The sequence below is a fragment of the Centroberyx gerrardi genome, chromosome 8 (assembly GCF_048128805.1).
Source record: "Centroberyx gerrardi isolate f3 chromosome 8, fCenGer3.hap1.cur.20231027, whole genome shotgun sequence".
Classification (NCBI taxonomy): Eukaryota; Metazoa; Chordata; class Actinopteri; order Beryciformes; family Berycidae; genus Centroberyx; species Centroberyx gerrardi.
Genome location: NC_136004.1, coordinates 30,181,442 through 30,205,302, shown reverse-complemented (window position 1 = coordinate 30,205,302; position 23,861 = coordinate 30,181,442). Strand labels below are relative to the sequence as shown.

At 41.1% G+C, this 23,861-nt stretch overlaps 1 protein-coding gene across 1 annotated transcript in view; it reads right to left on the bottom strand.

Moving 5' to 3' along the window:
• The window catches only part of cds1 (CDP-diacylglycerol synthase (phosphatidate cytidylyltransferase) 1), a 34,360-nt gene that overhangs the window by 1,671 nt on the left and 8,828 nt on the right, over window positions 1-23,861 (bottom strand). Inside the window, exons 2-12 of the mRNA XM_071901026.2 lie at window positions 16,044-16,198; window positions 12,084-12,180; window positions 11,288-11,385; window positions 8,725-8,864; window positions 7,250-7,308; window positions 5,343-5,425; window positions 4,739-4,826; window positions 3,269-3,337; window positions 2,422-2,574; window positions 2,073-2,192; window positions 862-965 (exon numbers count right to left, since the gene is read on the bottom strand). Of these exons, the coding sequence (XP_071757127.1) occupies window positions 862-965; window positions 2,073-2,192; window positions 2,422-2,574; window positions 3,269-3,337; window positions 4,739-4,826; window positions 5,343-5,425; window positions 7,250-7,308; window positions 8,725-8,864; window positions 11,288-11,385; window positions 12,084-12,180; window positions 16,044-16,198 (1,166 nt within the window). The remainder of the gene's footprint in view (window positions 1-861; window positions 966-2,072; window positions 2,193-2,421; window positions 2,575-3,268; window positions 3,338-4,738; window positions 4,827-5,342; window positions 5,426-7,249; window positions 7,309-8,724; window positions 8,865-11,287; window positions 11,386-12,083; window positions 12,181-16,043; window positions 16,199-23,861) is intronic.

Here is a 23,861-nt window from a genome sequence, read left to right as displayed (position 1 = left end):
GTTCAGACAACTTCAACAAACCAGGAAATCACACAGCAACTCTCTCCTTTCTTTACCTAGCTGCTTACTCTGGTTTTTTTTAAATATGCAAATTCTTAATCATAAGGTGAGAAATTACCAGCAGCCACATGCTGGTGTATTTTGGCTGTGACTCATCAGTTTGTCTACTCTACAAGCGTCTTTGGCAGGTAACCAACCATCATTTGAAAGTGCTGCTCAGTTAAAAAGTCTAGTTGGCTGGTAAAATAGTGAAAGTGGCTAGTGAATTTTGAGAGATTCCAGCCACTGTGGCCGGTGGATAAGAAAGTTTGTTTCCAGCCCTGTTTACAAAGACAATATGCATTTGTAATATATATTTTTACACTCAAAGCAAACAGCAAATGCAACACTAACGCAACAAGAGTGGTAAATTCCATCTAGCCACCAGACAAACATTGGTAACTTTTGGCTGGTAAGCTTGTCTACTGTCTACCAGTTGGCTCATTTCTATTATTTTCTGATGTAAAAAAAAAAAATACCCAACTGAAAACACAATTTATAAACTTTTGGGAGTCCAGTATGGTTTCTGAGTTCTGCCTGAGTCGGCCAAAACAAGCTATGGTTGGAGCTAGCAGTGCAAGTTTTCCCTTTGCTATAGCTGATTGTGTGTTGGTGTGTTTTGGATCCTTTTATTTTACAGCACTTTGTAACTTTAAGAAAAGTGCTGTACAAACACATGGAACTTAAATGATCCTGTGAGGAAGTTGGTAATATTTTGTAGTATTTTTATTATTATTAGATTTTACTAGTATCCCACTTGTCAGGAATAGACACCACTCCCTCTGATCAAGCAGCCATTAAAGCCGTCGTTCCTCTGCTCACCTGACAAAGCTGGCTATGTAGACGTGTGTGAAGGTGGCCATCAGGTACTGACAGTCGAACCGGTCCATGATGCCGCCGTGGCCGGGGATGGTGCTGGCAAAATCCTGCAGGGGAGAACAGATGAGGCTGTCATGATGTCGCCACTCAGGCCTCCATTACACCTAGGATCACAATCCATGAGCACACTGACCATACATGTTTGGAAAGTATGTTACAATCTGAGTAACAAGTTGATAATCAAATGCCTCCCTTAAAATTTCCGGAGGTGGTTCAGGCGATCTTCAATACGTCTTGAGTGCATTTACACTTGGTTTTTATGTGTTTTTGCTCTATCAGAACATAATCCAGTCACCCAGGATGCAGGTTAACACCAGGTGTAAAGGGAGTCACAGATCTCACTGGCAGCAGGTTACATCTGACAGAGACACTAGATGTAGATGTGTTAAAGTTTAAGTCAATGCGAAAAAAAAAATTTCACCTAGTGTCTTTCTTTATGTTGTAATATTATTTAATCAAGTCAAAATTCTGAATCATTCATCAGAATTACAGTAATTGTAAAGGGTGACGGTGGCCTAGAGGTTAGAGAACTGGGCTTGTGACTGGAAGTTGCCCTTAAGCAAGGCACTTAAGCCCCAGTGGCTGCTCAGTGGCCAACAGCAGAAGACTGTGGTTGTACTGGACAGCTTGCAGTAGTGAATGTGTGCTACTGTGTGAGTGATTAAGCTGACAAAGAGCCTTCTGTCCCTTTAAGTAAAATCTCAACTCTTCACTGCAGCTAAGGTGGTTCAACCCAACAGGTTTCAGCAACATTTAAATGTTTTCCTTCAAGCCAATAGCTGTGTGTCTGTGAGCTTGTAGCTTGATGTGTTTGGAGCAAAAAAACAGTGATGAAATACAATAAAGAGTACGGATAGCAGAGATGCAAAAAGCTGTGCAGATTAAATAGAAAAATAAATAAAAATCAGGGGCTAATAAAAACATCTCACCTGAAAACAAACAGAATTGAAATGACAACAGAACACAACTTGGTGGAAAATGGTTGAACAAAAAGATGATGCATACAAAGACATAAGTAAATAGAAATAATATCCCTGATGAAGGAACTTAAATCATAGAGAAAATGAGTGTGGTAACGGGTGCGAGAGCATGTGCACGCATGTTGGAGAAGAGCAGGAGAAAATGAGGGAGAAAGGGAGAGAGATTTTACTCACTTTGATTTTGAAGGCTCGCTTGAAGCCGCTGGCGAAGAAACCGCCAAACGGCCCAATGAGAGAGCCGAAGGACGAGAGGAAGATGCTGTGGATCTGGAAGGGGTACAGGTTCACCGTTTTCTAAAAGAGAGACAGAGGCAGAGATGGGGAAAAAAACACCAGAAAGACAATAGATCAATTCTGCAGTGTCTACATCTGCATAATGGATGCATAATTCACTGGAGGACGAGCCAAGAGGATCGAATAACATCAGTATAGTGAGCTACCATCTTTATGCACCTGGTCCATTTATAGAACACTTTATGCTGTAAGCTTTTAAAATATAGAAAGAGAAAGAGCAGAGTTTTACCCATCTCAGTGTGTTCTGGATCACAGCGGGAAGAGTGTACTCCTGCATCACAAAGATGTCAGCGGGCTCGCATTCGACGGTAAACCTGTTGGTCTCACTGTTGTAACCCACAGGACACACAAAGTACTGGAACTGGGACAGGAGATAGGCCAGCTGACAAGACAACAAAACACAAAAGAAAGGATCAGCTAATTAACTCTGGTTTAGTACAACGGTTATGTCATCAAATCACAAGACTTGCTGAACAGAGGCTCATGGTTTTGGGCAGTCATTTCAAACGTTGCGCTAAATGCTGATACATTTCTGTGACCAACAGCCGCCTAAGCAGATAAACAACCCCGATTTGGAGGTCTTATTCTATTCTAATAATTTAGTTGTCTGGTGAAATAGCGAAAGATGCTGCAACCACTGTGGTCAGTGGGCAAAAAACGTCCTCCTTGGTGTGTGCTTAAACCATGAAAATTTATTCCAAAAGGGGTACAAAGTTAATTTGAAGCCTAGAATTGGGGAAGGAATTAGGGTCGATGTGATTGAACGCTGTCAAAGCACTATCATGCACAGGTGTGACCAGCCAAACACTGATACATTTTGGCTGTGGCTGGTAGGTTTATCTACAGTATCAGCCACTTTGGCAGGTAAGCAACCATAATTTGGACATCCTATTCTATTCTAAAAAATCTAACTCTCTGGTCTTCTAAAAATCTAGCTGAGATGCATCAGCCACTGCGACTGGTGGACAAAAAAAAAAAAAAATCCTGCCCTGGGTGCATGGTTAATTTGGAAACTGTGGAGAAGTGATTAAGGGCCGCGTGACCGAGTGTTGTGAAAGCGGAGGGAGTGTACTCACGATGAAGCCGAAGACCACAGTGGAGAAGAAACCTCCGATGAAGCCCTCCCAGGTCTTCTTGGGAGAGAGCTGCAGGGAGGCCGGAGACAGAAACAGAGGCCGTCTTTCACATCAACACGACACGGGGTTTCCACTCGCCCTCGCCACAGACCGCATGTGACTCTTCCTGCTCCCCCCCCCCCAGCTCTTATTCGCTAGATAGCTCTTGCGTGGATAGATGTACAGTGGTAGCCATTGTAGAAGTCTCCCTTCATGCACTTACACTGCATCTATCCTGCATTAGCATGGCAGTGCTGAACGTTTCTTGAACGTTATACAGTAGAACAAAATTTTAAAACAGAATTCTAATGTCTCTCACCCAATTAGATATCGGACCATTATGTTGAATTTCCAAGGGCTGAAAAGAGAGCAAATCTTCACTTCTTTTTCGGAACAATTCCTCGAAGACATGGGACCAGATTCTGTACTCTTTTGTGTGGAGGCACCGGCTGACAGTTTGGTCCAGTTAGGTGCAACTGCTGACACAGAGTTTGACCCTGTAGTGTTCAGCAATTTGGAGAAAGTGGCTCATCGCCTGAATCTTTCACTTTCGCAAAGTTCAGGTTACAGCGGAGCAGCTGGACGCTCGTCTCATATAGAGCCTGTGGAAGCCGTGCAGAGTCCATTCATTAGCAGGTTTGCCTGTCTGCGACTCTGCAGATCTGTTTGGGGTTGGTGAAAGCTCACCGTCGAATGGCAGAGAATCTGAGAATCTGGGGGCAAACAAGCCCCCACTAGGCTACATTTTAAATCACCAAAGATCAGGGAAATAAAAAAAAATAAAAAACAGCAGGGGATTTTGCAATGGTGATGGATTCAGTTCATCCGATGTCTTCATCCATTTGCCCAACCCTATACCATATCTTCATCTCCCTTCTCTCCCCAGCTCTTCTTTCCCTACCGAGCGCTCCTCTATCATACATGATCACTCTGGGACTCCTTAGTATTGCCTGTTTATAATGTTGAAATCTAGAAATCTGCACTTATTCTACTGTTTCACTCGTTGTAAGTTGCTATGGATAAGAGTGACAGCTAAATGTCAACTCTGTTGGCCAACCAGGACATTTTCATTTCCCCAGGGAAAATATGTCTCCCCCATTTCCCTTTCCTTGAAATCCTCCATTTACAATTTACAACAGATATGCCTCTCTGTACCGTCTTTTCTCAACAACATGGCCATCTCTTAAGATTCTAACTGCAGTTGAACCATGAATGATGAAAATGCTCTCCTATTTTTATGTCTTTTTCTAGCATAGGACTGTTGTCAGGGCACTGTGGTTCCTTGCACTCCTCAATATTGGTTGCTTGTTGCAATGCTGATCTTGGAAGTTAAGCTCTTTCTACTGTTGTACTCATTGTAAGTCACTTTCAATTAGTGTCAACTAAATGCCATGCAAATGTAATGTAAAATTAAGGAAATATCTGATTTACCTTTATCAGTGGAGTTCTGCCAAAGAAGAATCCAAACAGATACGCCATAATGTCATTGCAGATCACAATGGAGATGGGGACAATGAACCTGGAAAACAGGAATTTCAACAATGTTAAGAGGTGGAGGGGAAATTAACACCAACCACGAGCCATTTCTGGTCAAGTTTCTCTGCTCTACAAGCCACTCCATCACCTGGGAGGTCCTATTCTACTCTAAAGATGTCTGATATAAAAGTGAAAGTGGCTGGTGAATTTCTGAGATGTACCTGCCACTGTGACTGGCTGGACAAAAAGTTTCCTGACCTGGGTGTCATATTAATGTGATCAAATACTTGGCAATAACATGTTACAAAAATAGTAAAGAGGAAAAGCAAACTCACTTCTTCTGATTTAAACTATTTTCTCTTAAAATGAACACGATTCAATATGCCTTTTATTTTGAAATCAATTCTTGCTGAGAACCACTTCCTCTTGCTTTGCTCAAACTTCAAAAAGGCCACATGAAAGAACTCCCCAGCAGTCAACACAGTGGCGACAGCACAAGTGCAGTGACAGGCAAAGAGACAAGGCAGGTTCCTCAGGTCTGTGTCTGTGTCCCGCTTACCAGATCATTCCATCAAACAGGTTCTGAATGACTAGGTGGGACTGAGTTACCACAATCAACAGGGTCACATGGGTCCAAGCAAACTGGAATGGCAAACACAAACACAAACACCACAGTGTCAATGCACTGGAATGTAGCTGGGCCTGCTCAGAACAGTTGGCTCATGTCAAAAATAGTGGAATTATACAAACAGACAGACAAGGTGAATGACACTGACGGAGCGCACACTGTAGGGTGAGACTGAGGCACACGGAAAAAAACATACAACCCACTGATGCAGGACATATTACACATGATAACATGGGTGGAGCAGGCTAGCATGTGGACTGCAGAAAAGCTTTGTGAAATATTGAAATGAAATGGGTGGCACACATTTAATGGACATACTCAAACAAAAGAGGAGATTTATGAGGATGTTTGCAACATAATGGTTAGAAAAAAAAAAATTCACAGAAAAAAATTGCATGGCAACATGACAAAACTAAACAGAACTGACTAATCAAGTTGAGACAGGGCCTTCTTTTGTCAGTATACATTACAAGATTATAACCAGATTTAGCCCCGCTTTGAAGAGGGGGGGGGGTGATCCTGTAGTTCAGTGGGTATGGCATGGCACTAACAGGGCGAGGGTTAGGGGTTTGATTCCCACTGAGACCACCCATGCTAAAAATGTCAAGGCGCTGTAAGGCGCTTGCCAAATGGTATATGCACAGAACTTGAATAGATAGAACGGTCCTTCTACTGTTTGCTATGGTAATTTGGCTAGTACAGCATAAAATGGCAACTATGGAATTTTAAGGGTTAGTTGCTATGGTGACAACGCAAGTCTGGTAGTGAGGCCGTGTGTGTCGCACTTGCTTGAGAACTGTGCAGATGAGTCTGTTGCACGAGTGCTTAGCAAATTCTCAAAACTCAACTGAAAGCTAACGCTAGCGACGAGGTTAACAGCATTATCAGATCGTGCTTCTCTCGCTAACTCTTCAAGTCAAAATCAGTATATTAGCAAAGCTAGACAGGTACCTTTGACATAATATAACCGATAACATAGCTTAGCCTACCTTTAGTAGAGAAGAAAAGTTAGCGTTCACTAACTTTAAACAGCTAACGGACATCGTCTGAAACTGAGACTAACTCTAACTATAACCACTTCTACTACCAACTTAAAGACAGCAGCAGCTTGTAAAAGTCCATAGTGGTGGCATGAGCTTTGCTGCAAAACCTCTCGCCTAAGCAACTTGCTGTAAGTTGTTTTATACAGAAGCTAGCCCAACGGTTCACATAAAAATGGCCGCCACTACGACTGTCCTGGAACGTTGATTTGAATAGGAATGACCGTTCTGTCCATTCAAGTTCTGTGGGTATATGTTGTATAATGAAAATCCCATGCCATAGTTTTTTCTCAGATGCCCTTAGTCAAGAAAATTAGTCTGGGCCAACAAATTCAGTGCTTAAAAGCATTCTGGCAGTGTAAGTCTGCCTAAGGCCTATTGCACAGTGACCCATTTAAAAACACTGGACAGAAGAGGCAGCCTGATGTGTCTTCCATTTAATTTGTAGACAACAAATGTGGGTGAAATACAGCTGTAGCCATTGCAGAAGTCTCCTTCATGCATTCATCCATGATCAATCCTTCATTACTACTGCGGACAAATCTTTTGTCCGCAGTAGTAACAGTATAACCAAGTTATGGCATTACATAACACCAAACACTAGTGACTTTCAACCAACCAGTTACCAAACAATTTCTTGTGTGACTTCTACAATGGCAACAACTGTACATAAGATGAATTTTCCGAAATCTTCTCAGAGGGAAATAACAGGAAGAAGGAAGCAGCGGAAGGGGATGGATAGGACAGTTAGTGCTGGGGGAAGGGGGGGGGGGGGGGGGTTACTTGGCTGATACACACCATATAAAACTGCAGGCGGTAATGTTTCTTCACTAAACTCAGTACAAACATGCAGAAACCTGTGAAAGAGTAGATAACATGCAGTCAGTTGTTTTGTTCTGAGTTGGAAGGGAATAGATTAAAAACAAAAAACCAAACATATTCTTGACATATTATAAATTATTATATATGGGGTGTGTGTGCGTGTGTGTGCATGTGTGGCATGCCTGTGACTGAACATGAACATTTTGGCGTGACATTTACTTTTGAAGAAACAGCTTTAATTCTGTGCAAGATCTGAAAACACTTAAAAACTTTGGAAAAGGTCGCGTGGCACCGTTTGAGGGATAGTGAACGTCATTATTTGGTGATTCTGGACAGTGGCAAACTGAACAATGTGACTCAGAAGCTGCACTGATTTGAAATCTGACTCATAGATTTGCGTTGAGGAGGCTGTCTTTGGGAGGCTCCTGTGTTAGGTTTGTCTAGAGGAGCGTGGGGAGGCCCTCAGGGGAGCCATTATTACAGACAGGTCAGGAATATACTGTCTGCTCCGATGCATCCTCGGGACTTAAACTAGAGCTGACGCCTGGCTGACTGGACAGGGTCAACTCAAAGACACCTAAGTCAGCAAGACTCAGGAAGAAGTGCTTTCGCCCCACTATAGACTCTACAACCAGCAACTGGTAGATCGATGGATCGGAGCTCTATTTATCCCACAGGGAAACTCTACTGTCACAGCAGCAGCAAACGAAAAAACAGACTGCTGCTGTCTGTACAGTGCCATCTTGCTAACGGTGATTTGACATTTATTCAGATGTCCAATGAACAAATTTAAATCCTCTGGAAATGCAAGGCATGTTGAACACCTCTATTTTTAATATTAAAACAGTTAAAGAAAATAGTTAAGACGTTTTTAGGCAAGAGGCTTTGTTGTTGTTGACAACCACTCCTTTTTACAAGTTTACACATGTGAATCAATCATATACTAGTATGTAATCTTGATGACGACACTCACAGCTCCCCATTTGTGGTTTTATGTTTAACCTTCACTATTCCTCGTATTTGACTCCAAAATCAATCAACACTACACTTCTGAAATCAGTACAGACAGAATAAGAGGCACGTCTGATTTTAAAAGCCTGATCCCAACTGATATTCAAACCAGGCCTGGAGACGATGAAACATAAAAATAGAGACTAACTTGTGCTATTTCAAGTCATCTTGATGTTTTTTTCTCCCCTTTCCTTTTGAGTGAGAATCTTTTTCTAACTCTCACAAAGGTCTTTTTGTCTCTCCTTTCTCTATTTTTTCTTCTTTTTTTCCAGCACTGTTATTTGTTTACACTAAACCAAACTGAACTCCTGTACACCCTCACTGTGGCCGGTGAAATCTAATCCACCTCCAAAAAAAAAAAGGTGTGTGGGAGCAGTGGCCAAAGAGCATGTGTGTTTTGCGAGATATAACACTTGTATTGTCTTGAGGGCGAGACCCACCTGCGAGGTACAAAGCGAAGGAGATGAAGCGGTGGTAGCGAGCCAGGAACTGCAGCGGTTCCTCCCTCTGCACCAGAGCCCCGAAGTAATCTGCGACCGTTTCACCATAGAAGAAGTAGTTGACACAAATCAGGAAGTACCTGGGGCAAAGGAACACAGGGATTTTTTTTTTCACATTACTGCTTTTTTGTGCTTTCATGCTGACATCACCATAAATGTCTGTGAGTGTGTGTATAAATGGGAGGAGATGCTGCTTTTTATACATTGATCTGCATTGTGTGGTATTGTGTATGAGTGTATGAGTATGTGTGTGTTTGTGTTTGTGTGAGAGAGAGAGAGAGAGAGAGAGAGAGAGAGAGAGAGAGAGAGAGAGAGAGAGAGAGAGAGAGAGAGAGAGAGAGAGAGAGAGAGAGAGAGAGAGAGAGAGGAGAAAAGATAAACTTCTGTGTGTCTTCTTACATTGGATGTGTGAGCAAACGCTGCTTTTTATACCTTTTGTTCCCACCTACTGTATGTTGACCTGCTGTCTGCTAGGTGTGTGTGTGTGTGTGTGTGTGTGTGTGTGTGTGTGCGTGTGTGTGTGAGTGCGAGAGAGAGAGAGAGAGAGAGAGAGAGAGAGATGAGAAAAGATAAACTTCTGTGTGTCTTCTTACATTGGATGTGTGAGCAAACGTTGCTTTTTATACCTTTTGTTCCCACCTAGTGTATGTTGACCTGCTGTCTGCTAGGTGTGTGTGTGTGTGTGTGTATGTGTGTGTGTGTGTGTGTGTGTATGAGGAGGGGGAGGGAGGAATGTTAGAGGTGGTCATGGGGGAGGGCTTGGTGAAGAGGGCAAGTTTCAAGTAGCTTCATTTCACTTCCAGCATGGCAGTGATCTTTGTTCTGGGTTACACTGAATACTGTGTGTGTGTGTGTGTGTGTGTGTGTGTGTGTGTGTGTGTGTGTGTGTGTGTGTGTGCATGTGTGTGTGCAAGCAAAGGTGACCTGTTAAGAGAAACATAAGAACTAAAATAGGAACAAACAGAAGAACCATGGGGGTAGGTGGGTATTAGCTATGCAGAGAACTACCTGCAGTGGAAAACAACCTGAGTCAGCGTTTCAGTGAAGGGACAGGAGAATTAAAGGGAGTGTGGCCACGGCTAAACGGCACCTTTTAAAAAGAGAAATACTGCTTGTTTCTGGCTGTTAATCTCCTTGGCATATATTTTACTTTGTTAAGACAGTAGTGAATGTTTATGAATACAGATTTAACATTCAGGTGGGCAGGGCAGCCTGGTGGTTAAAGAGACAGTCCTGTGACAAAGCAGGCCACTGTGGCCCTGATATCTATCTATCTATCTATCTATCTATCTATCTATCTATCTCTATCTATCTATCTATCTATCTATTATTTATATATATGCATATATTTATATATATATATATATAAAAAAAAAAGACATTTCCATGACTTCACATAACTTAGTTTGTGCACTTCCATGACCTAAAAATCGTATTCCTTCCTGGTTTGTTGATGTTTTTCAGCTCAGAAAAGTTCAAAAAGGGGTAAACAAGTCTGGTTTCCACTACAGTTGGGATGAAAACCAGCATCGAATGCAATGAATGTGTGAAACAAGCTGTAAAATACATTCTGGCATATTCCTGTAAAGTGACCCATATGTAAAATTTCATGATATTCCCTGAATTCCCTGGAGAATTTACCAAATTCCCTGACTTTCTCTGTCTGGAATACACCTCTCAAACTTCCAAGATATTCCAAAAATCCCTTGACCATTGGAAACCCTGTAGGATCCGGTCCAATCCCCACAACAGCCAATGTGTGTCCATCAACAGATGAGTGTACTGGATCCGTATTTCATATTATTTACGTATTTTATAAGAGAGCACCACCTAAAATGCCTAAAACATATTGCTACACTTAGAGTATAGCAGTAGCATAAATCAAAGGTGAAATTCTGCAGTATTGCCCTTTTAAGCGTTACCATTTTCTTTTCGTATTACTTATTACTATCACATCACATCACACCCATCTTAGCTTCCTTACATTGGCTTCCCATCGAGTTTAGGATTCAATTTAAGGTTCTTGTAATCACATATAGAGCCCTGCATGGTCAGGCACCTGCGTACATCTGCGACCTGCTCCATCCCTACATTACCAGCAGGTCACTCAGGTCTTCTGACCAGGGCTTACTGGTCGTCCCTCGCTCTAGGCTCAAAACAAAAGGTGATGAAGCCTTTGAAATTGTGGCACCTAAACTGTGGAACGCTCTTCCACTGGACTTAAGATCTGAAGTCTCTGGTGACACTTTTAAAAAGCAGCTGAAGACTCATCTGTTCAGACTGGCCTTTGTCTAGCCTCTTGTGTCTGTATTTCTGTGTGTTTTTATGTCCTTTGTTTTTATGTTTTATTGTTTCTTACTATTTGATGGTCTTATTTGAACTATTTTAGTCCTGTGAAGCACTTTGTGACTTTGCTCTGTGAAAGGTGCTATATAAATAAACTTTACTTAATGTACTAATATATCTACATCCATTATTTCACTGCGACATCCGTTCTCCTTACCAGCTTAGTGTCCTGAACCACGGGAGATCGTAGGAGCGGTAAACTCTGTAGCCGATGGTGATTATTTCTTGGAAACACTTGATTTGGATGGTCATGACCTGCGTCAGAGGATGGAAACAGAGCAGAAAGGTGACATGACAGCTTAGGCCTACAAATTTAACTGAAAGATCAGGACATCTTTTTCTCGGTGAATAGAATGGGTAGTTCAACTGGTTATTGGTAGAGATGTTGCCATTGTAGAAGTCCCACTTTCTACTGCTTGTTTGCTGAACTACTGTTGCACTTTAGCTCCATTCCCAAGAGGAATTGTTTGGAAAAAATCTATTTCTGTTCTCTTTTCATTTGTAGGAAGTTACAAGGAATGGTCTGGTAATTGACAGCAGTACTAATTAGGGCTGAACAATGAATCAAAATTTTATCGAAATCGCAATATGGCCTACTGCAATTTTCAAATCGCAATATTTGTTAAAAGGCGAAATGTGTGTCAAAATACCATTTTAAATTAAATATTGTCGTGCTGCAGAGATGTCCTGGCCTACACATCATATTCTACAGACTTAAGAAAACATCTTTGTTTGGTACAGATCCCCACAAAAATCACACCATAATCATTTTAATACGTTTTTCAATGAAAATGAGAATAATGATGTAAAAATTATCATTCCCTCTAATATCGCAAATCATATCGCAATTGCAATATCAGTCAAAATAATCGCAATTAGATATTTTTTCAAAATCGTTCAGCCCTAGTACTAATGCAGGATGTCTACAGTGTCTATCAACCAATGCCACTTACCACTAATATGAGTGTGATAGGTCCCAGGTAGATGATGAGGAAGAAGCCTGATATCATGGCTAAAGACAGAACCCCTCGTATCCAGTAGTTCTTCCATCTGGGGAAAAAGGAAACCTTCCATCAATCATATGTTTTCCTTCTTCAGCATCACATTACTGCTTGCTTCAATTGTTTAATCATGTTTCATTTGAAGAGTTTCATTACAAATAGAGATAGGCCTAAATACCATTTGAAAAGTGTAACACCTACTCGGACAAAATGATTGCGGGCATGAAAGTACATAACTAAAAAGTTATTACCTTTCTTGAACCCTTTACCTACAATGCAATAATGTGTTAGAAAATATAATTAATTGTCTCTGTTTTTCAAATACTAAGCAATGAACATCAGGTAACTGCTTTTCCCCCCCAAATGTGTATATAGTGATTTGGAATGAAACCCTTCATTTTTTTTTTTTAACTTTGGTCATTTCTTTCTTTGTTTTGAGGTGTCTTTGTTTTTTTTTTATCTCAAGTGTGCAAATGAGTCACTTATTTCTCTTCTTTTTAAATGCTTTAATCGTTGCATTTTATCACTGTGTATTTAACCCTTCACGTTTATGTTTTATTACTGTGTAAATTAACCAAGCCTAAGGATTAAAATGCTTGGTGTCAAAACAAAAGCATGTAACTGCTCTAACTGTTTGGTCTATGGATGTTAGCTACATTTATCAGTTGGGTCTGCAAGTTCATTTCAGGAGCATTTCAAAAGCTAAGAAATCGATCACTTCCTGAAGCATAAATTGAAATGTCTGGAATATCCGAGTATGATACAATAAAACAAGCTGATAAGGTATCATTGATAACAGTGTTTTTCAACAAGATATGCCATGCATGCTGTTGTGAGTCAAACTACTGCACTCACTGCTGCCTCACTGCCAAACAATAGGGGGGAAATAGCTAAAAGCGGCACAGGAGCCAAGCAATGGAAAGAGTCTGATGCCTGCTGTATGAATGGAGGGAAAAACTGCTGCATCATGAAAAAGCTTGCTGCTGCTGCTTCCACTGAGCTCTGCATGGTCATTCAGTCTCTCTCTCTCTCTCTCTCTCTCTGACTCCATCCCTCTCTCTCTCTTTCTTGCATACACTCTCTCCCTTCCTCCTACTCTCTTCATCTCCAAGTCTTCATCTCCAAGTCTATCTCTCCATCCCTCTCTCTCTCTCTCTCTCTCTCATGTGCAGTCCCGCTTCTTCTCTGCCTCATTTGTTTTTCCATCCCCCTATTCCTCTGTCGCCGTCCCTCCTTCTGCTCATCTCTACCCCATCCTCGCCCTCCATCTGTTCCCCTCTTCTTCCTCCTCTTCCTTTCTCTCCCTCTTCCCCTTTTTCTTTCATTCTTTCCCTCTTTCTCCCCCTTCTTCCTCCCTTTCTTCCCCCCTCTTCCCCATTATTTCTTTCCTCCTTCCTCTTTTCCCCTCATCCTTCTTTTCTGTCTTTCTGTCTCCCTCCCTTTCTTTCCCCACTCTTTCCCTCTTCCCCCCTTTCTTTCCCCACTCTCTTTCCCTCTTCCTCCCTTTCTTCCCCATTCTCTTTCCCTCCTTCCTTGCCTTCTTCCTCCCTTTCTTCCTTACTCCATTCCCTCTTCCTCCCTTCTTTATTTCTCTCATTCCTCTCCCCATCCCTCTCTCTCTCTCTCTGCGGTCTGTTCATCCACAGGTCTCTGCAGCACAGCGGCTCCAATGGCAGTTGAGCCCAGAGGGATTAGTGCTGCACTCCCCATGAGCCTTTAAGCCCTGTGACCTGTCCATCACTCATTGGTCAAGCCCTCCATTTCTCATCAGTATATCAAACAGGACCAAGTTCATTTGTGTTCACTGCACTCGGGACTCAAACTGACAAACTCAAACAAGTGTAACAGTACAGAATTGCTGGCAAGAAGCGTTTCCGCACTCAAAAGAAAGGCCAAAGTTATATAATGTGCAAGAATATTTATTTAATTGCAAAAGGCAGAGTTCCTACACAATCCACACTTTTTCCAGACCAGAAATTTTGGTGTCCAACAAGATTTACACAGATAGTCGTCTGCCACATCACTCCATAAATAAAGATTATTCTTCACAGCGACAAATATCAGAATATGTGAGATGACACGGGTCTAAAACAACAGAAAACGTGTTTGGTTATCGGAACAGCACAACAATATTTTTTCCATACTTTCCAAACCTTCTTGTGCAACTGGAGATAGCCAAATAATATTTCCATATATTTCCAGACCGTGAAAGAGGAAGAGCACTATACATTTTCCAGAATTAAAGCCATCATCAGCCATTGATGCCCAGCCAAAAACATTTGTTGTACTCTTCCTCTTTGCAATTAAAAGAATCATTTTTGCATGCTCCTCTTCTACGGAAAAAGCAGTAAATGTTTTTTGAGTGTTTTAAAAAGGTCAAAAGGTCATGATGCTAATGTTTTAATTTCATATCACATACATTTAAACCCGTAAATGCTACTAAACTGAGTACCAACAATACTTGACACAAATTCTAAATCCAACAGGCTGAACTGGAGATACAGGTAATAGGAGGAAAATCCATCAAAGGAATGTGTGATGGTTCAGTGTTACCGACTTGCTGTGGGGCTAATGTGTGTGTGTGTGTGTGTGTGTGTGTGTGTGTGGAGAGGGTAGGAAACTTTTTTCCTTAGAGGCCACATTGGCTGGTGAACCTCAAAATCCAACAACTACTTTAACCACCACTACTTATTGTTGAGGGTTAGGGTTGAGTGTCATGTATGTTTATATGTAGCAGGCTTACAGTACATGATCATTCTAGGGTGACAGGAATATAAAGAAGGAACATTTTATGCCCCGTTTTGCCTTTTGTGTAAAATGAAGAACTTACTTGCACTCCTTACTATTGGCTGCTTGTGATATTGATGATCTACAAATTGAGGCTTATTCTACTGTTGTGATTCACTCAGGATCCTGAGAAAATTGATGATTAGTAGGTTTATGAACTCTATCAGCCACTATGTGAGGTAATCAGCCTTTAGTTAGTTGGGATTTACCAGCCACTGTGTTTCCTTCATGGCATTAATAAGAGCATGTTCAAACACCTCTCCAGGTTCCCAGCTATTTCTGGTCCAATTAACCTACATGCGCAGGGGATAGATGATCAATCAATCTGTCAAAGAGTCTTCTCATGAGAGAGGGAGGGAACATTGCTCGCAGCAGTGGCAGTTGGAGCCCATTTATTTAATACATTACGGCAGAAGTACACTGAAACAAGAGCTTAGGCTTCTTCAGCTCAATTCTATTTAAAAGCTTGAATTGTTTAGAGAGTCTGTGTAAAAGCAGGAACCAAACTGACCTGCACATTTTAGATGCTTGCACACTTTCCTACTTGAAATGTTGGAATTCTACAAATTTAAGTTTATCCCACTGTTACATTTGTTGCAGGTCACTCTGGAAAAGAGCATCAGCTAAATGCCTAAAATGTAAAATGGGCAAGGGTAGGGAATGGTGGCATGGTCATATTCCTTGATGTTGCAGACCCAACACACACGGTTGCAAATCTAATCCTAGTAAAAGCACAAATTAGTGCATTCATTACAATGGTGGTAATTTTAATGAAATTCAGCTATAATAGTTGATCTTATTTGGTGTTTATGTTTCACAGTATCAATTTAATGGTTCAAAATCGACCAGTGGACTAAAATTCATGGGTGTTCGTTGGCTCACCGCCATCTTGGACCAAGCCAGCTGAGCACAAATTGACCCTCATGTTAATACATTACTTCTGACTGCAGGCTTGACACTACTGTTAAATTACTTCTGATTAGTGGAGCCGACTACAGAAACTTACTCTACTGTGTGGCAGGAACAGTAGAATGTTTGTGAGAATGTGGAAGAACTGGCTCCAGGCTGCACTTTAGGAACAAACAGCAGAGTTTGGATCCATGTCTTGTGTGTATCAGTGCCTACCTGGGCGGCAGCCCCTCCAGGGCTTTGTTGAGACATTGTGGAGTGTTGTCAGTATCTGCGGCGGGAGGGATATCTGGAGTGTCTGCTTTGGAGTCACCATCGCCTTCTCCCTCTGCCTCGCCTTGCAGGCCCAGCCTGTCCTCGCCATCGGCCTCCTGCCAGGAGACACATGCACAGATATTTAGATACTGACTTCTAGAAAAAATACATTTTTGCACACCTAAAGATCTTTGAGTGACAGGTGCGTAGGACAAAAACCAAAAAGGTATAGATGCTGAGAAAAGAATAGAATCCCACGCACTCATGCAAGTTTAGACAGTTTGCGGGATTCTATTCCTTTCTCAGATACTGACTTCTGACATGAGTGCTCACCTGACAATCAACTCAATGTAGAAAATACAAGACAGAACGCAGAGCAACGTACACTACTTAACAAAAACACACACACACACACAGAGCACCATCCCATCAAGAGAAAGACACAGAGGCACTTTGAGAGTTCTTTAAATGCAAATGAGATGTAAATGTTTGGACAGTCAAATAGAGTCCAGTCTAATCTGAGAACAGGCACGCGAGGCCGGGCGTGCAGAAGGTGGTTTTAGCTGGTCAGAGAAGGGGAGGAGACAGAGGAACTTGCGTATGTCCTTTACACTTAGCTAGGATTCAAGTAGGCCTTGCGAGTGTAGTGTGTGTTCAAACTAATTTTCCCTTCCGAACCTCAGACAGCCTACAGGAATTCAAAAGCACCAAAACATGAGTGAATTCATTCCTGTTTAGTTTCTACTACTGTTACTATTACTAGATAAGGGCTGTGAGGTAAGGTAGTCATTTTGAGAATATAAACAAAATATAATATGTGATTTTCCTCAACCTCCCAAACCCTCTCACTTGAAGCTATGTAGAGTGTGTCAAAGTCAACCTCACCTGTACATGACTTCAGCAGTTAGCTTACCTGTGCAACCAGAAGAGCTACTTAGTGAAGTTGGCAGGTTGATTCTTCCTTATTTTTAAATTGCATTTTACTTTATTTTGTATTTTGTTGCCCTTAATGTTTTTAAAGTTCCCACAGATCCCAACCTGGAAATCCCTCAAGTAATTCAAAATTCCCATAAAAGCAGAAAGTTTCATTCCAACCTTAAAACCCTCATCTCAGAGCAGGTGGACTACTGGCTGAGCATGGCCAGGCTGAAAGGCTATACCTCATGTCACTAGGTTAACCATTCTGCTCCCTGGGAGGTAAACATCTTTATTGGTGTTAATGAATCTTTAATCTGGATTTAAACCCAGTCAACAGAGAGGTTGAACACCGCAGAAGTCCTCCTCCATGCATTCATCCAGCCTCTATTCTGTGTTTCTTGAATACGCAGTCAAATTAAATAGCATGCAGTGTGATCACTTTATATTCACTTGCACATCACATCAGTTGGGCCTCCTTGCCTTTCTCTCTATAATAGAAAAATGACTCCTCATGGTTCACCTCATGGAGACCGAATTTGCTTCTTGGATTTCAAAAAAACCAAACAAAAACAAAAAGACTTCTGATGCCTTTTCCACCGTCCTGTTTTACTGAAGAATAATTTTATTTATTTCATTTTCTATCAGCCACAATCCAAAGTTACCTCCCATATGTGGCCCTGAGCCAAATGGATGTTTGTGGGCCCTCAGCCAAAATCCAATCTACCTGGGGGTCCTTGGCACAAAATGCTTTATTATCTCCTGTTAATAACCCAATAATCTTTCTAGGCTGGAGGACCACAGTAAGAATTGACCACAAGCCAAATGCTGGAAAGTCGCGGCCAAAGTTGTCTCTACCAGCCATTACGGGTAAGATTTTCCTCTCCATTCCAAAAATCTATCTGGTTGGTAAAACACTGGACAAGTCAGGTGAATTTTGTAATTTACCAGGCATTGAGGCAGGTACGAAAATGAGTTTGTTGGCAGAGCAGCAGAGAACAACGAGATAATGCTTGTTTTTAGGTCTCAGACTCTTTAACATCAGAGTAATCTTATTGTAATAACACCAGTAACGGTCTATCATGTAACGACACGGCAAGTGGAGATGTTATTTTTCTCTCGCCAAAAGAGGCTATTTTTAAAACCAAGTGAAATTCCTCCTGAGCTCACACACCCATTGTGGGAGATTGGGTTTCCTCATGTGCTTGAGAGGCTTGCTGATGCACTCGGACATTTCTTGCCTTTCATGGTTGCTTTCGCCCAAACCATGCTAAATACGGTTAGCAGAGGGATCAGGGTTGAGGCAGAGAGCTTTTAATTTAGCAATAAGGTCGCTGACCTCGGCACTGGCGTTGTAATTAGCTGGGAAAGCGCTGTAATTGGGAGCAAGTTGGGGTTGAGACGGGGGGGTCACTTGTGTCGGTGGACGGGTTCAGGAGAGAAGAGTGGTAAGAGTAGCTTCCCACTCAGGTTTTAATGAGGGAAAGGTTGATGCCTGCAGACTGAAACAGTGGAAAGCTACACGGTGCTGTCTGTCTGGCAGCGTAACTTACATATCTTGACTGAAAAAGGCAAGAAAAACACACCGCAGGTCAAAACACACCGGTAGCAGACAGCACTGGCAAAGTGAAGATGGACTAAGTGGGCTGTTAACACTCTCCAAGTCGTTTTAGTTTTCACAGATTTGTGTCACTAATCATAGTAGGAAATGAACACCAGCTGCTAGATAAGTGCTGGTTAATTTTAGCTGTGGCAGGTTAGTTTGTCTACTCTACCAGACACTTTGACAGGTAAACAACCATCGTTTGAAGTTCTTTCTCCATTCTATACATCATCACATATACTTGACTGGTAAAATAGGATGGGTGGCTGGTGTATTTCAGAATGTGCCACTGTAGCAGGTGGATGAAAAGTGAGTGTCCTGTCCTCTTATTGACAAACTAACTTTTCTCGTGTCCTGCCTTGTTATGCCTTTGCTGTTTCCTGTTATATGACCCGTTTCCGCTTTACTGATTGAGCTTGTTCTGAAGTATAACATGTTTTCTGTCAGTTTGTCACGTGTGATGAACTCTATGGATATATGCACTTTCCTTTCAAGGGGCAACAAACTGACTGATTATTGGTTTGTCTGGCCATCCATTTATCTATATAATACAGCTGGGGATAACAGGGTTCACACCACGCCCTGATTCAAAATTACATGACTTTTCCAAGATTTTCCATAACAACCATTATAGGTCCTATTTCTAGACGAGGAATCTAGTTGGCTGTGAAAGTGGCTGGCGAATTTTGTGATTTACCAGTCACTGTGCCAAAAAACTTAAGTTTCCCTTCCAGGATCTGACTACATCAAAGGCCCGCAACTCTCTCTTGAATCTTTCAAATAACACAAATGGCTTGGGCTCCACCCTGTCATTAAAATGCTCCATACATCACATTACTGGTTTGGCCTGTTCAATATCCTACCACTAATATGGAACATACATTTTTTCCCATTCTTGTCTGCCTTGAAATTTTTGTTCCGCTTTACAAGCCACTTATTATCTTAACACCATAAATGTATTTCTCTTTTTCCTGTTTCTTGTCATTGAGTTTTATCAGTGTTTTTTTTAAATCACTTCACTTCTATGTTCTACATCCAATAAACTCATAAAATAATAAACGCATTAAACTGTGGGCCAATTCACGGAAAGCAAGTGAGGGAGATGTTGAATATAGTCAACTGAGGTGTCAAGGTCACTCCTCAGAGAGCCAGCCTCTTTGACCCTTTTTATGGCGCCGACAGAGTAGCTGCAGGAGAATAAAACACATATAATTTACTACATGGAGGGCACGACATGGTATTACGTGTGCACGAGAGATCATGACCTCGTTCTGATTAATTTGAGTGAACAAGATACATATGGTTCCCTCGTTTTGGTTGTGTCATACCCTCATTTTCATTATTTTATGTGTTGTCATAATTCATGCAAACAAATTAGCATGTGCTCATAAGTTAAAAAATGCGCACACATTTTTTCTTCAGCAACTGCTTTCGCTCACTTGCCATACTAAGTTGAATTTATTTGATTGTATTTACTTATTTAGTTTAATTAGCTTGTTATTTTGTTAAAGAAAAAAATATTTAGTTAATGTGGTATGATGGATAGATTTGTTGAGGACATTTTACTTCAATAGGAAGGTGATGAGTTATCAAGGCATTCCCTATGAACACTCTTTATTAGTAGTATAAGAAACAACTGACAAGGATATTGAGAGCTAATGGGCTAGCCTATTAGGGCTGCAACTAACGATTATTTTCATTGTCGATTAAATGTCAGAAAATGGTGAAAAATGTCGATCAGTGTTTCCCAAAGCCCAAGATGACGTCCTCAAATGTCTTGTTTTGTCCACAAACCAAAGATATTCAGTTTACTGTCATAGAGGAGTAAAGAAACCAGAAAATATTCACATTTAAGAAGCTGGAATCAGAGAATTTTGACTTATTTTTCTTAAAAACTACTCAAACCGATTAATCGATTATCAAAATAGTTGGCGATTACTTTAATAGTTGACAACTAAACGATTAATCGATTAATCGTTGCAGCTCTATAGCCTATATCATTGTGAATATGCAGACTGGAAGGATGTTAGGAGTATTGGTCTCCAAGCTTCAGCCTACTGAGGTTTCACCACAGAATAGGACTTCCATGATGGCTGGTTAGCTGCTAAAGCGGCTGGTGGAGAAGACAAACTTACCAACAACAGACAAAATTTACCAGCATCTGACCAGTGACTGATGGTCATTTCTCACCCTAGAATCACTGATGGGTCCGCAGTTCAAATTTCTACAAAAAGAAACAGCCTGGGTCAGCTTTCAACAATCAGCGCATTACTTAGTTCACACACGCAAATGTGGGTACAAGCAGAGGTATTATGTCATAATCTGGGTGAATGGACTCAGGCTTCCTAATTAAACTGTCAAACAGCGTTAATCTTCTGTTTATCTACCAAAGTATGCTAACCACTGAGTAATCACTTCACAGTCAAACACCTCAAACAGTGCTGCAAATCTGTGTGATAACAAGTCCTGGGTCCTTGAGTATATTAACGTTTGTGCAGCATTAAAGATCAAACCTGTAAAAAATACAAAGGAAGCACTGCAACCAGACCAGGAAACTAAGTTAATCCTCCACCGGCCACTGCAGCTGGTTCATCCCAAAATTTAACCACACACTTTCACTACTTTACCAGACCAACAGACTATAAGATAAAACAGAACCCCTAAATAAAGGCTGGTTACCTGCTAGAGTAGACAAACTGAACAGCCATACATTTACCAGTATTTGGCAGATGTTAACTTTCCACTCTGCCTACTACCATCTTGCCTTTTTTTAAACTTCTAGCAACTTGAAACACAAACTGACCGCACAAGTTTAACAAGTTATAAAAGTGTGTTTTTAAGCTGCAGTATTTCAAGAAGTCATTTCAAGTCATTTCATTTTCATGTCAGAGTTTGGTTGTTTGTGCTCCATTCTGAGTTTTGATTTCATTTGGTGTCTGTTGCCCTCTGTCTCTAATTTTCTTCTAACTTTTACTTTTTCTTGAGATGCTTTAATAAGCTCCTCAGGGATTCTTTCTTCTCGCCTGCAGCTTGTATTCTTTCGTTTATCCAGTTTTTATCATTAGTATGAGCAAATAAACTAAACCTAAAAAAAAAAAAGTTGTGTGTGTCTGTGTGTGTCATCTGCAAATCTGAGCTTTTGGGAAGCTCTGTGTTACAGTGGAAGCCATTGTATAAGTCCCCTATCAAACATTTATCCTGCAACTATCCCACATTAATCCATCTGATATTTCTTTATTGGATGCAACATAGTACTCTTGTGTCTCCAGACCACTCCTTTTGACTTACGAGAGCTTAAAAGAGAGCAAAACTCGTGTATTACTCTTGGGGATGGAGTAGAAACGCAGCAGTAATTCAGCAAGCATCCTGGAAAAAGTAGGACATCTACAACGGCTCCATCTCAATTTAATCATGATTACTCAAGTATAGCCTACTTCAAGGAAAAGTGCTGGACTGGGGCTTTAAGGTCACTGGTACAGAAATCAAGGCTGGGAAATGTATGGAAACACAACTAGAGCTATCAGTGAGCTCCCAGCGGGTGGAAAGACATCCTGACCTACTGCATCTGTGCAGACTTCAGAGAACAGCCCGTCCCTGACCTAGAAGACAGACAAGCATCTACTATCAGTACAGTGTAGCCATTGTAGGGTTCCCCGTCATGCATGTATTAGTACTGCAGATAATTAATGACTTATAGGAATTAATTCTCGAGTATTATACAGTAGAACCAAATAACTATATCGCAACACAAAACTCTAGTGTCTCCCAAAGGCCTCGACAAAAAACAACTCTAGTTAATCCTAGAATCTATTTTAGAAGGATACTGTACAAATATCACAGCACCACAAAGTCTCCATAGGAATTAAATAAAGTATGATAAGGTCACTATTAGGGATAGGACGATATGGTTATCTCTCGATATGATTCAATACGTGATATGGATTATGTTTATTTCTGAGCCACAAATCTTTCTAGCAGTGGTGCTGGCTTGTAAAATGTAAACAACAATTTAAAAATGTCATCTGATTTGTGATTATTACAGCAGAATAAAATGGAGGTAATATCACGATTCAATATATCGTCCCATCCCCTTTTTTTGTTAGGGTTACTAGTTATCAGACCGTTCAGTACATGAAACCCCCACAGTCCTACCCCCCCCAAACAGTTCCTCTTGGAGACAGAGCTAAAGTGCTACTGTAGTTCAACAAGCATGCAGTAAACTTGTTTGTCCTTTGCCTTGTCAGACTTTCAACAAGGAAACCAGCAAAGGAAAAGCTGAGCCTGCAGAAGAAGAGAAAGCCTACTTGTGGTTTTGGAAACAATAAGAAACATCCCTATTTTCATTTCCCTTATTACTTTTGTTGCTCTCTCTCTCTTACTTGAATGTAGTAACACATCAGCTGTGTGTGCTGCACTACACTTGACTACTAGAGTACTAGCTTCAGACTTTTTGTTGAATCGGAGGAAATGTTTAATGATGACGGGGAAAATGAAAAAGGGGCTGAACGGAGGGAGTGGCGGCCGGCGGGAGGTGACAGGCAAGCTGGTAGCCACTGAGGCGGTGAGGAAGAGGAAGAGCTTACCACAGTTAAAAGTTTTCTGCTCCTTGAAAGCAGTTTTTATTTCATCTGTTTTCCTTGCTTTGCGAGAGTCCTTTGTTTGTGGTGTGACTGATTTACCTCTAGTCTCTAATCTAATCTTTTCAGATGAATTTAAATAAAAAGGTTGATGATTGACCATCTAATCATTTGTATGATGTTTTATTTATGTTAAAGGTCACTTTGAAGGATTTTAACTAATGATAATGTAGAAAAACAAAGATTTTAAATTCGGGACGGCCCACATTCATTTCGCTTAGATTGTATTTCGGAACGGTTCAGGGAGGATGGTGAAAAAAGTTAGTTAAGAGCCCTGGTGGCAATACTGAAATATTTCATTTCATTTAGAATGTCGGCTGTAGTTGGAAGATAGTCAAGCTGCTATAAGGGCGTGTTCACACTAAGCATGGTTGGAGGGTTTATTTGAACTCTGGACTACTCACTCCTCTTATTCCTTTAGTTTGGTTTGTTTGGCCAGATGAGAACAATGCCAATCAAATTCTGGTGATATCAAATAACCGCACTAAGATGCTAGAAAATGTGAGTCTCTGTCCTTTTCCAAGTGAACTGCAGTGTGGTTTGTTAGGAGGAAGAATGTAATCCAAACCAACTACAGGAAACGACCATAAAACGTAAGGTTTTATGGGTATAAGGAGGCGGATG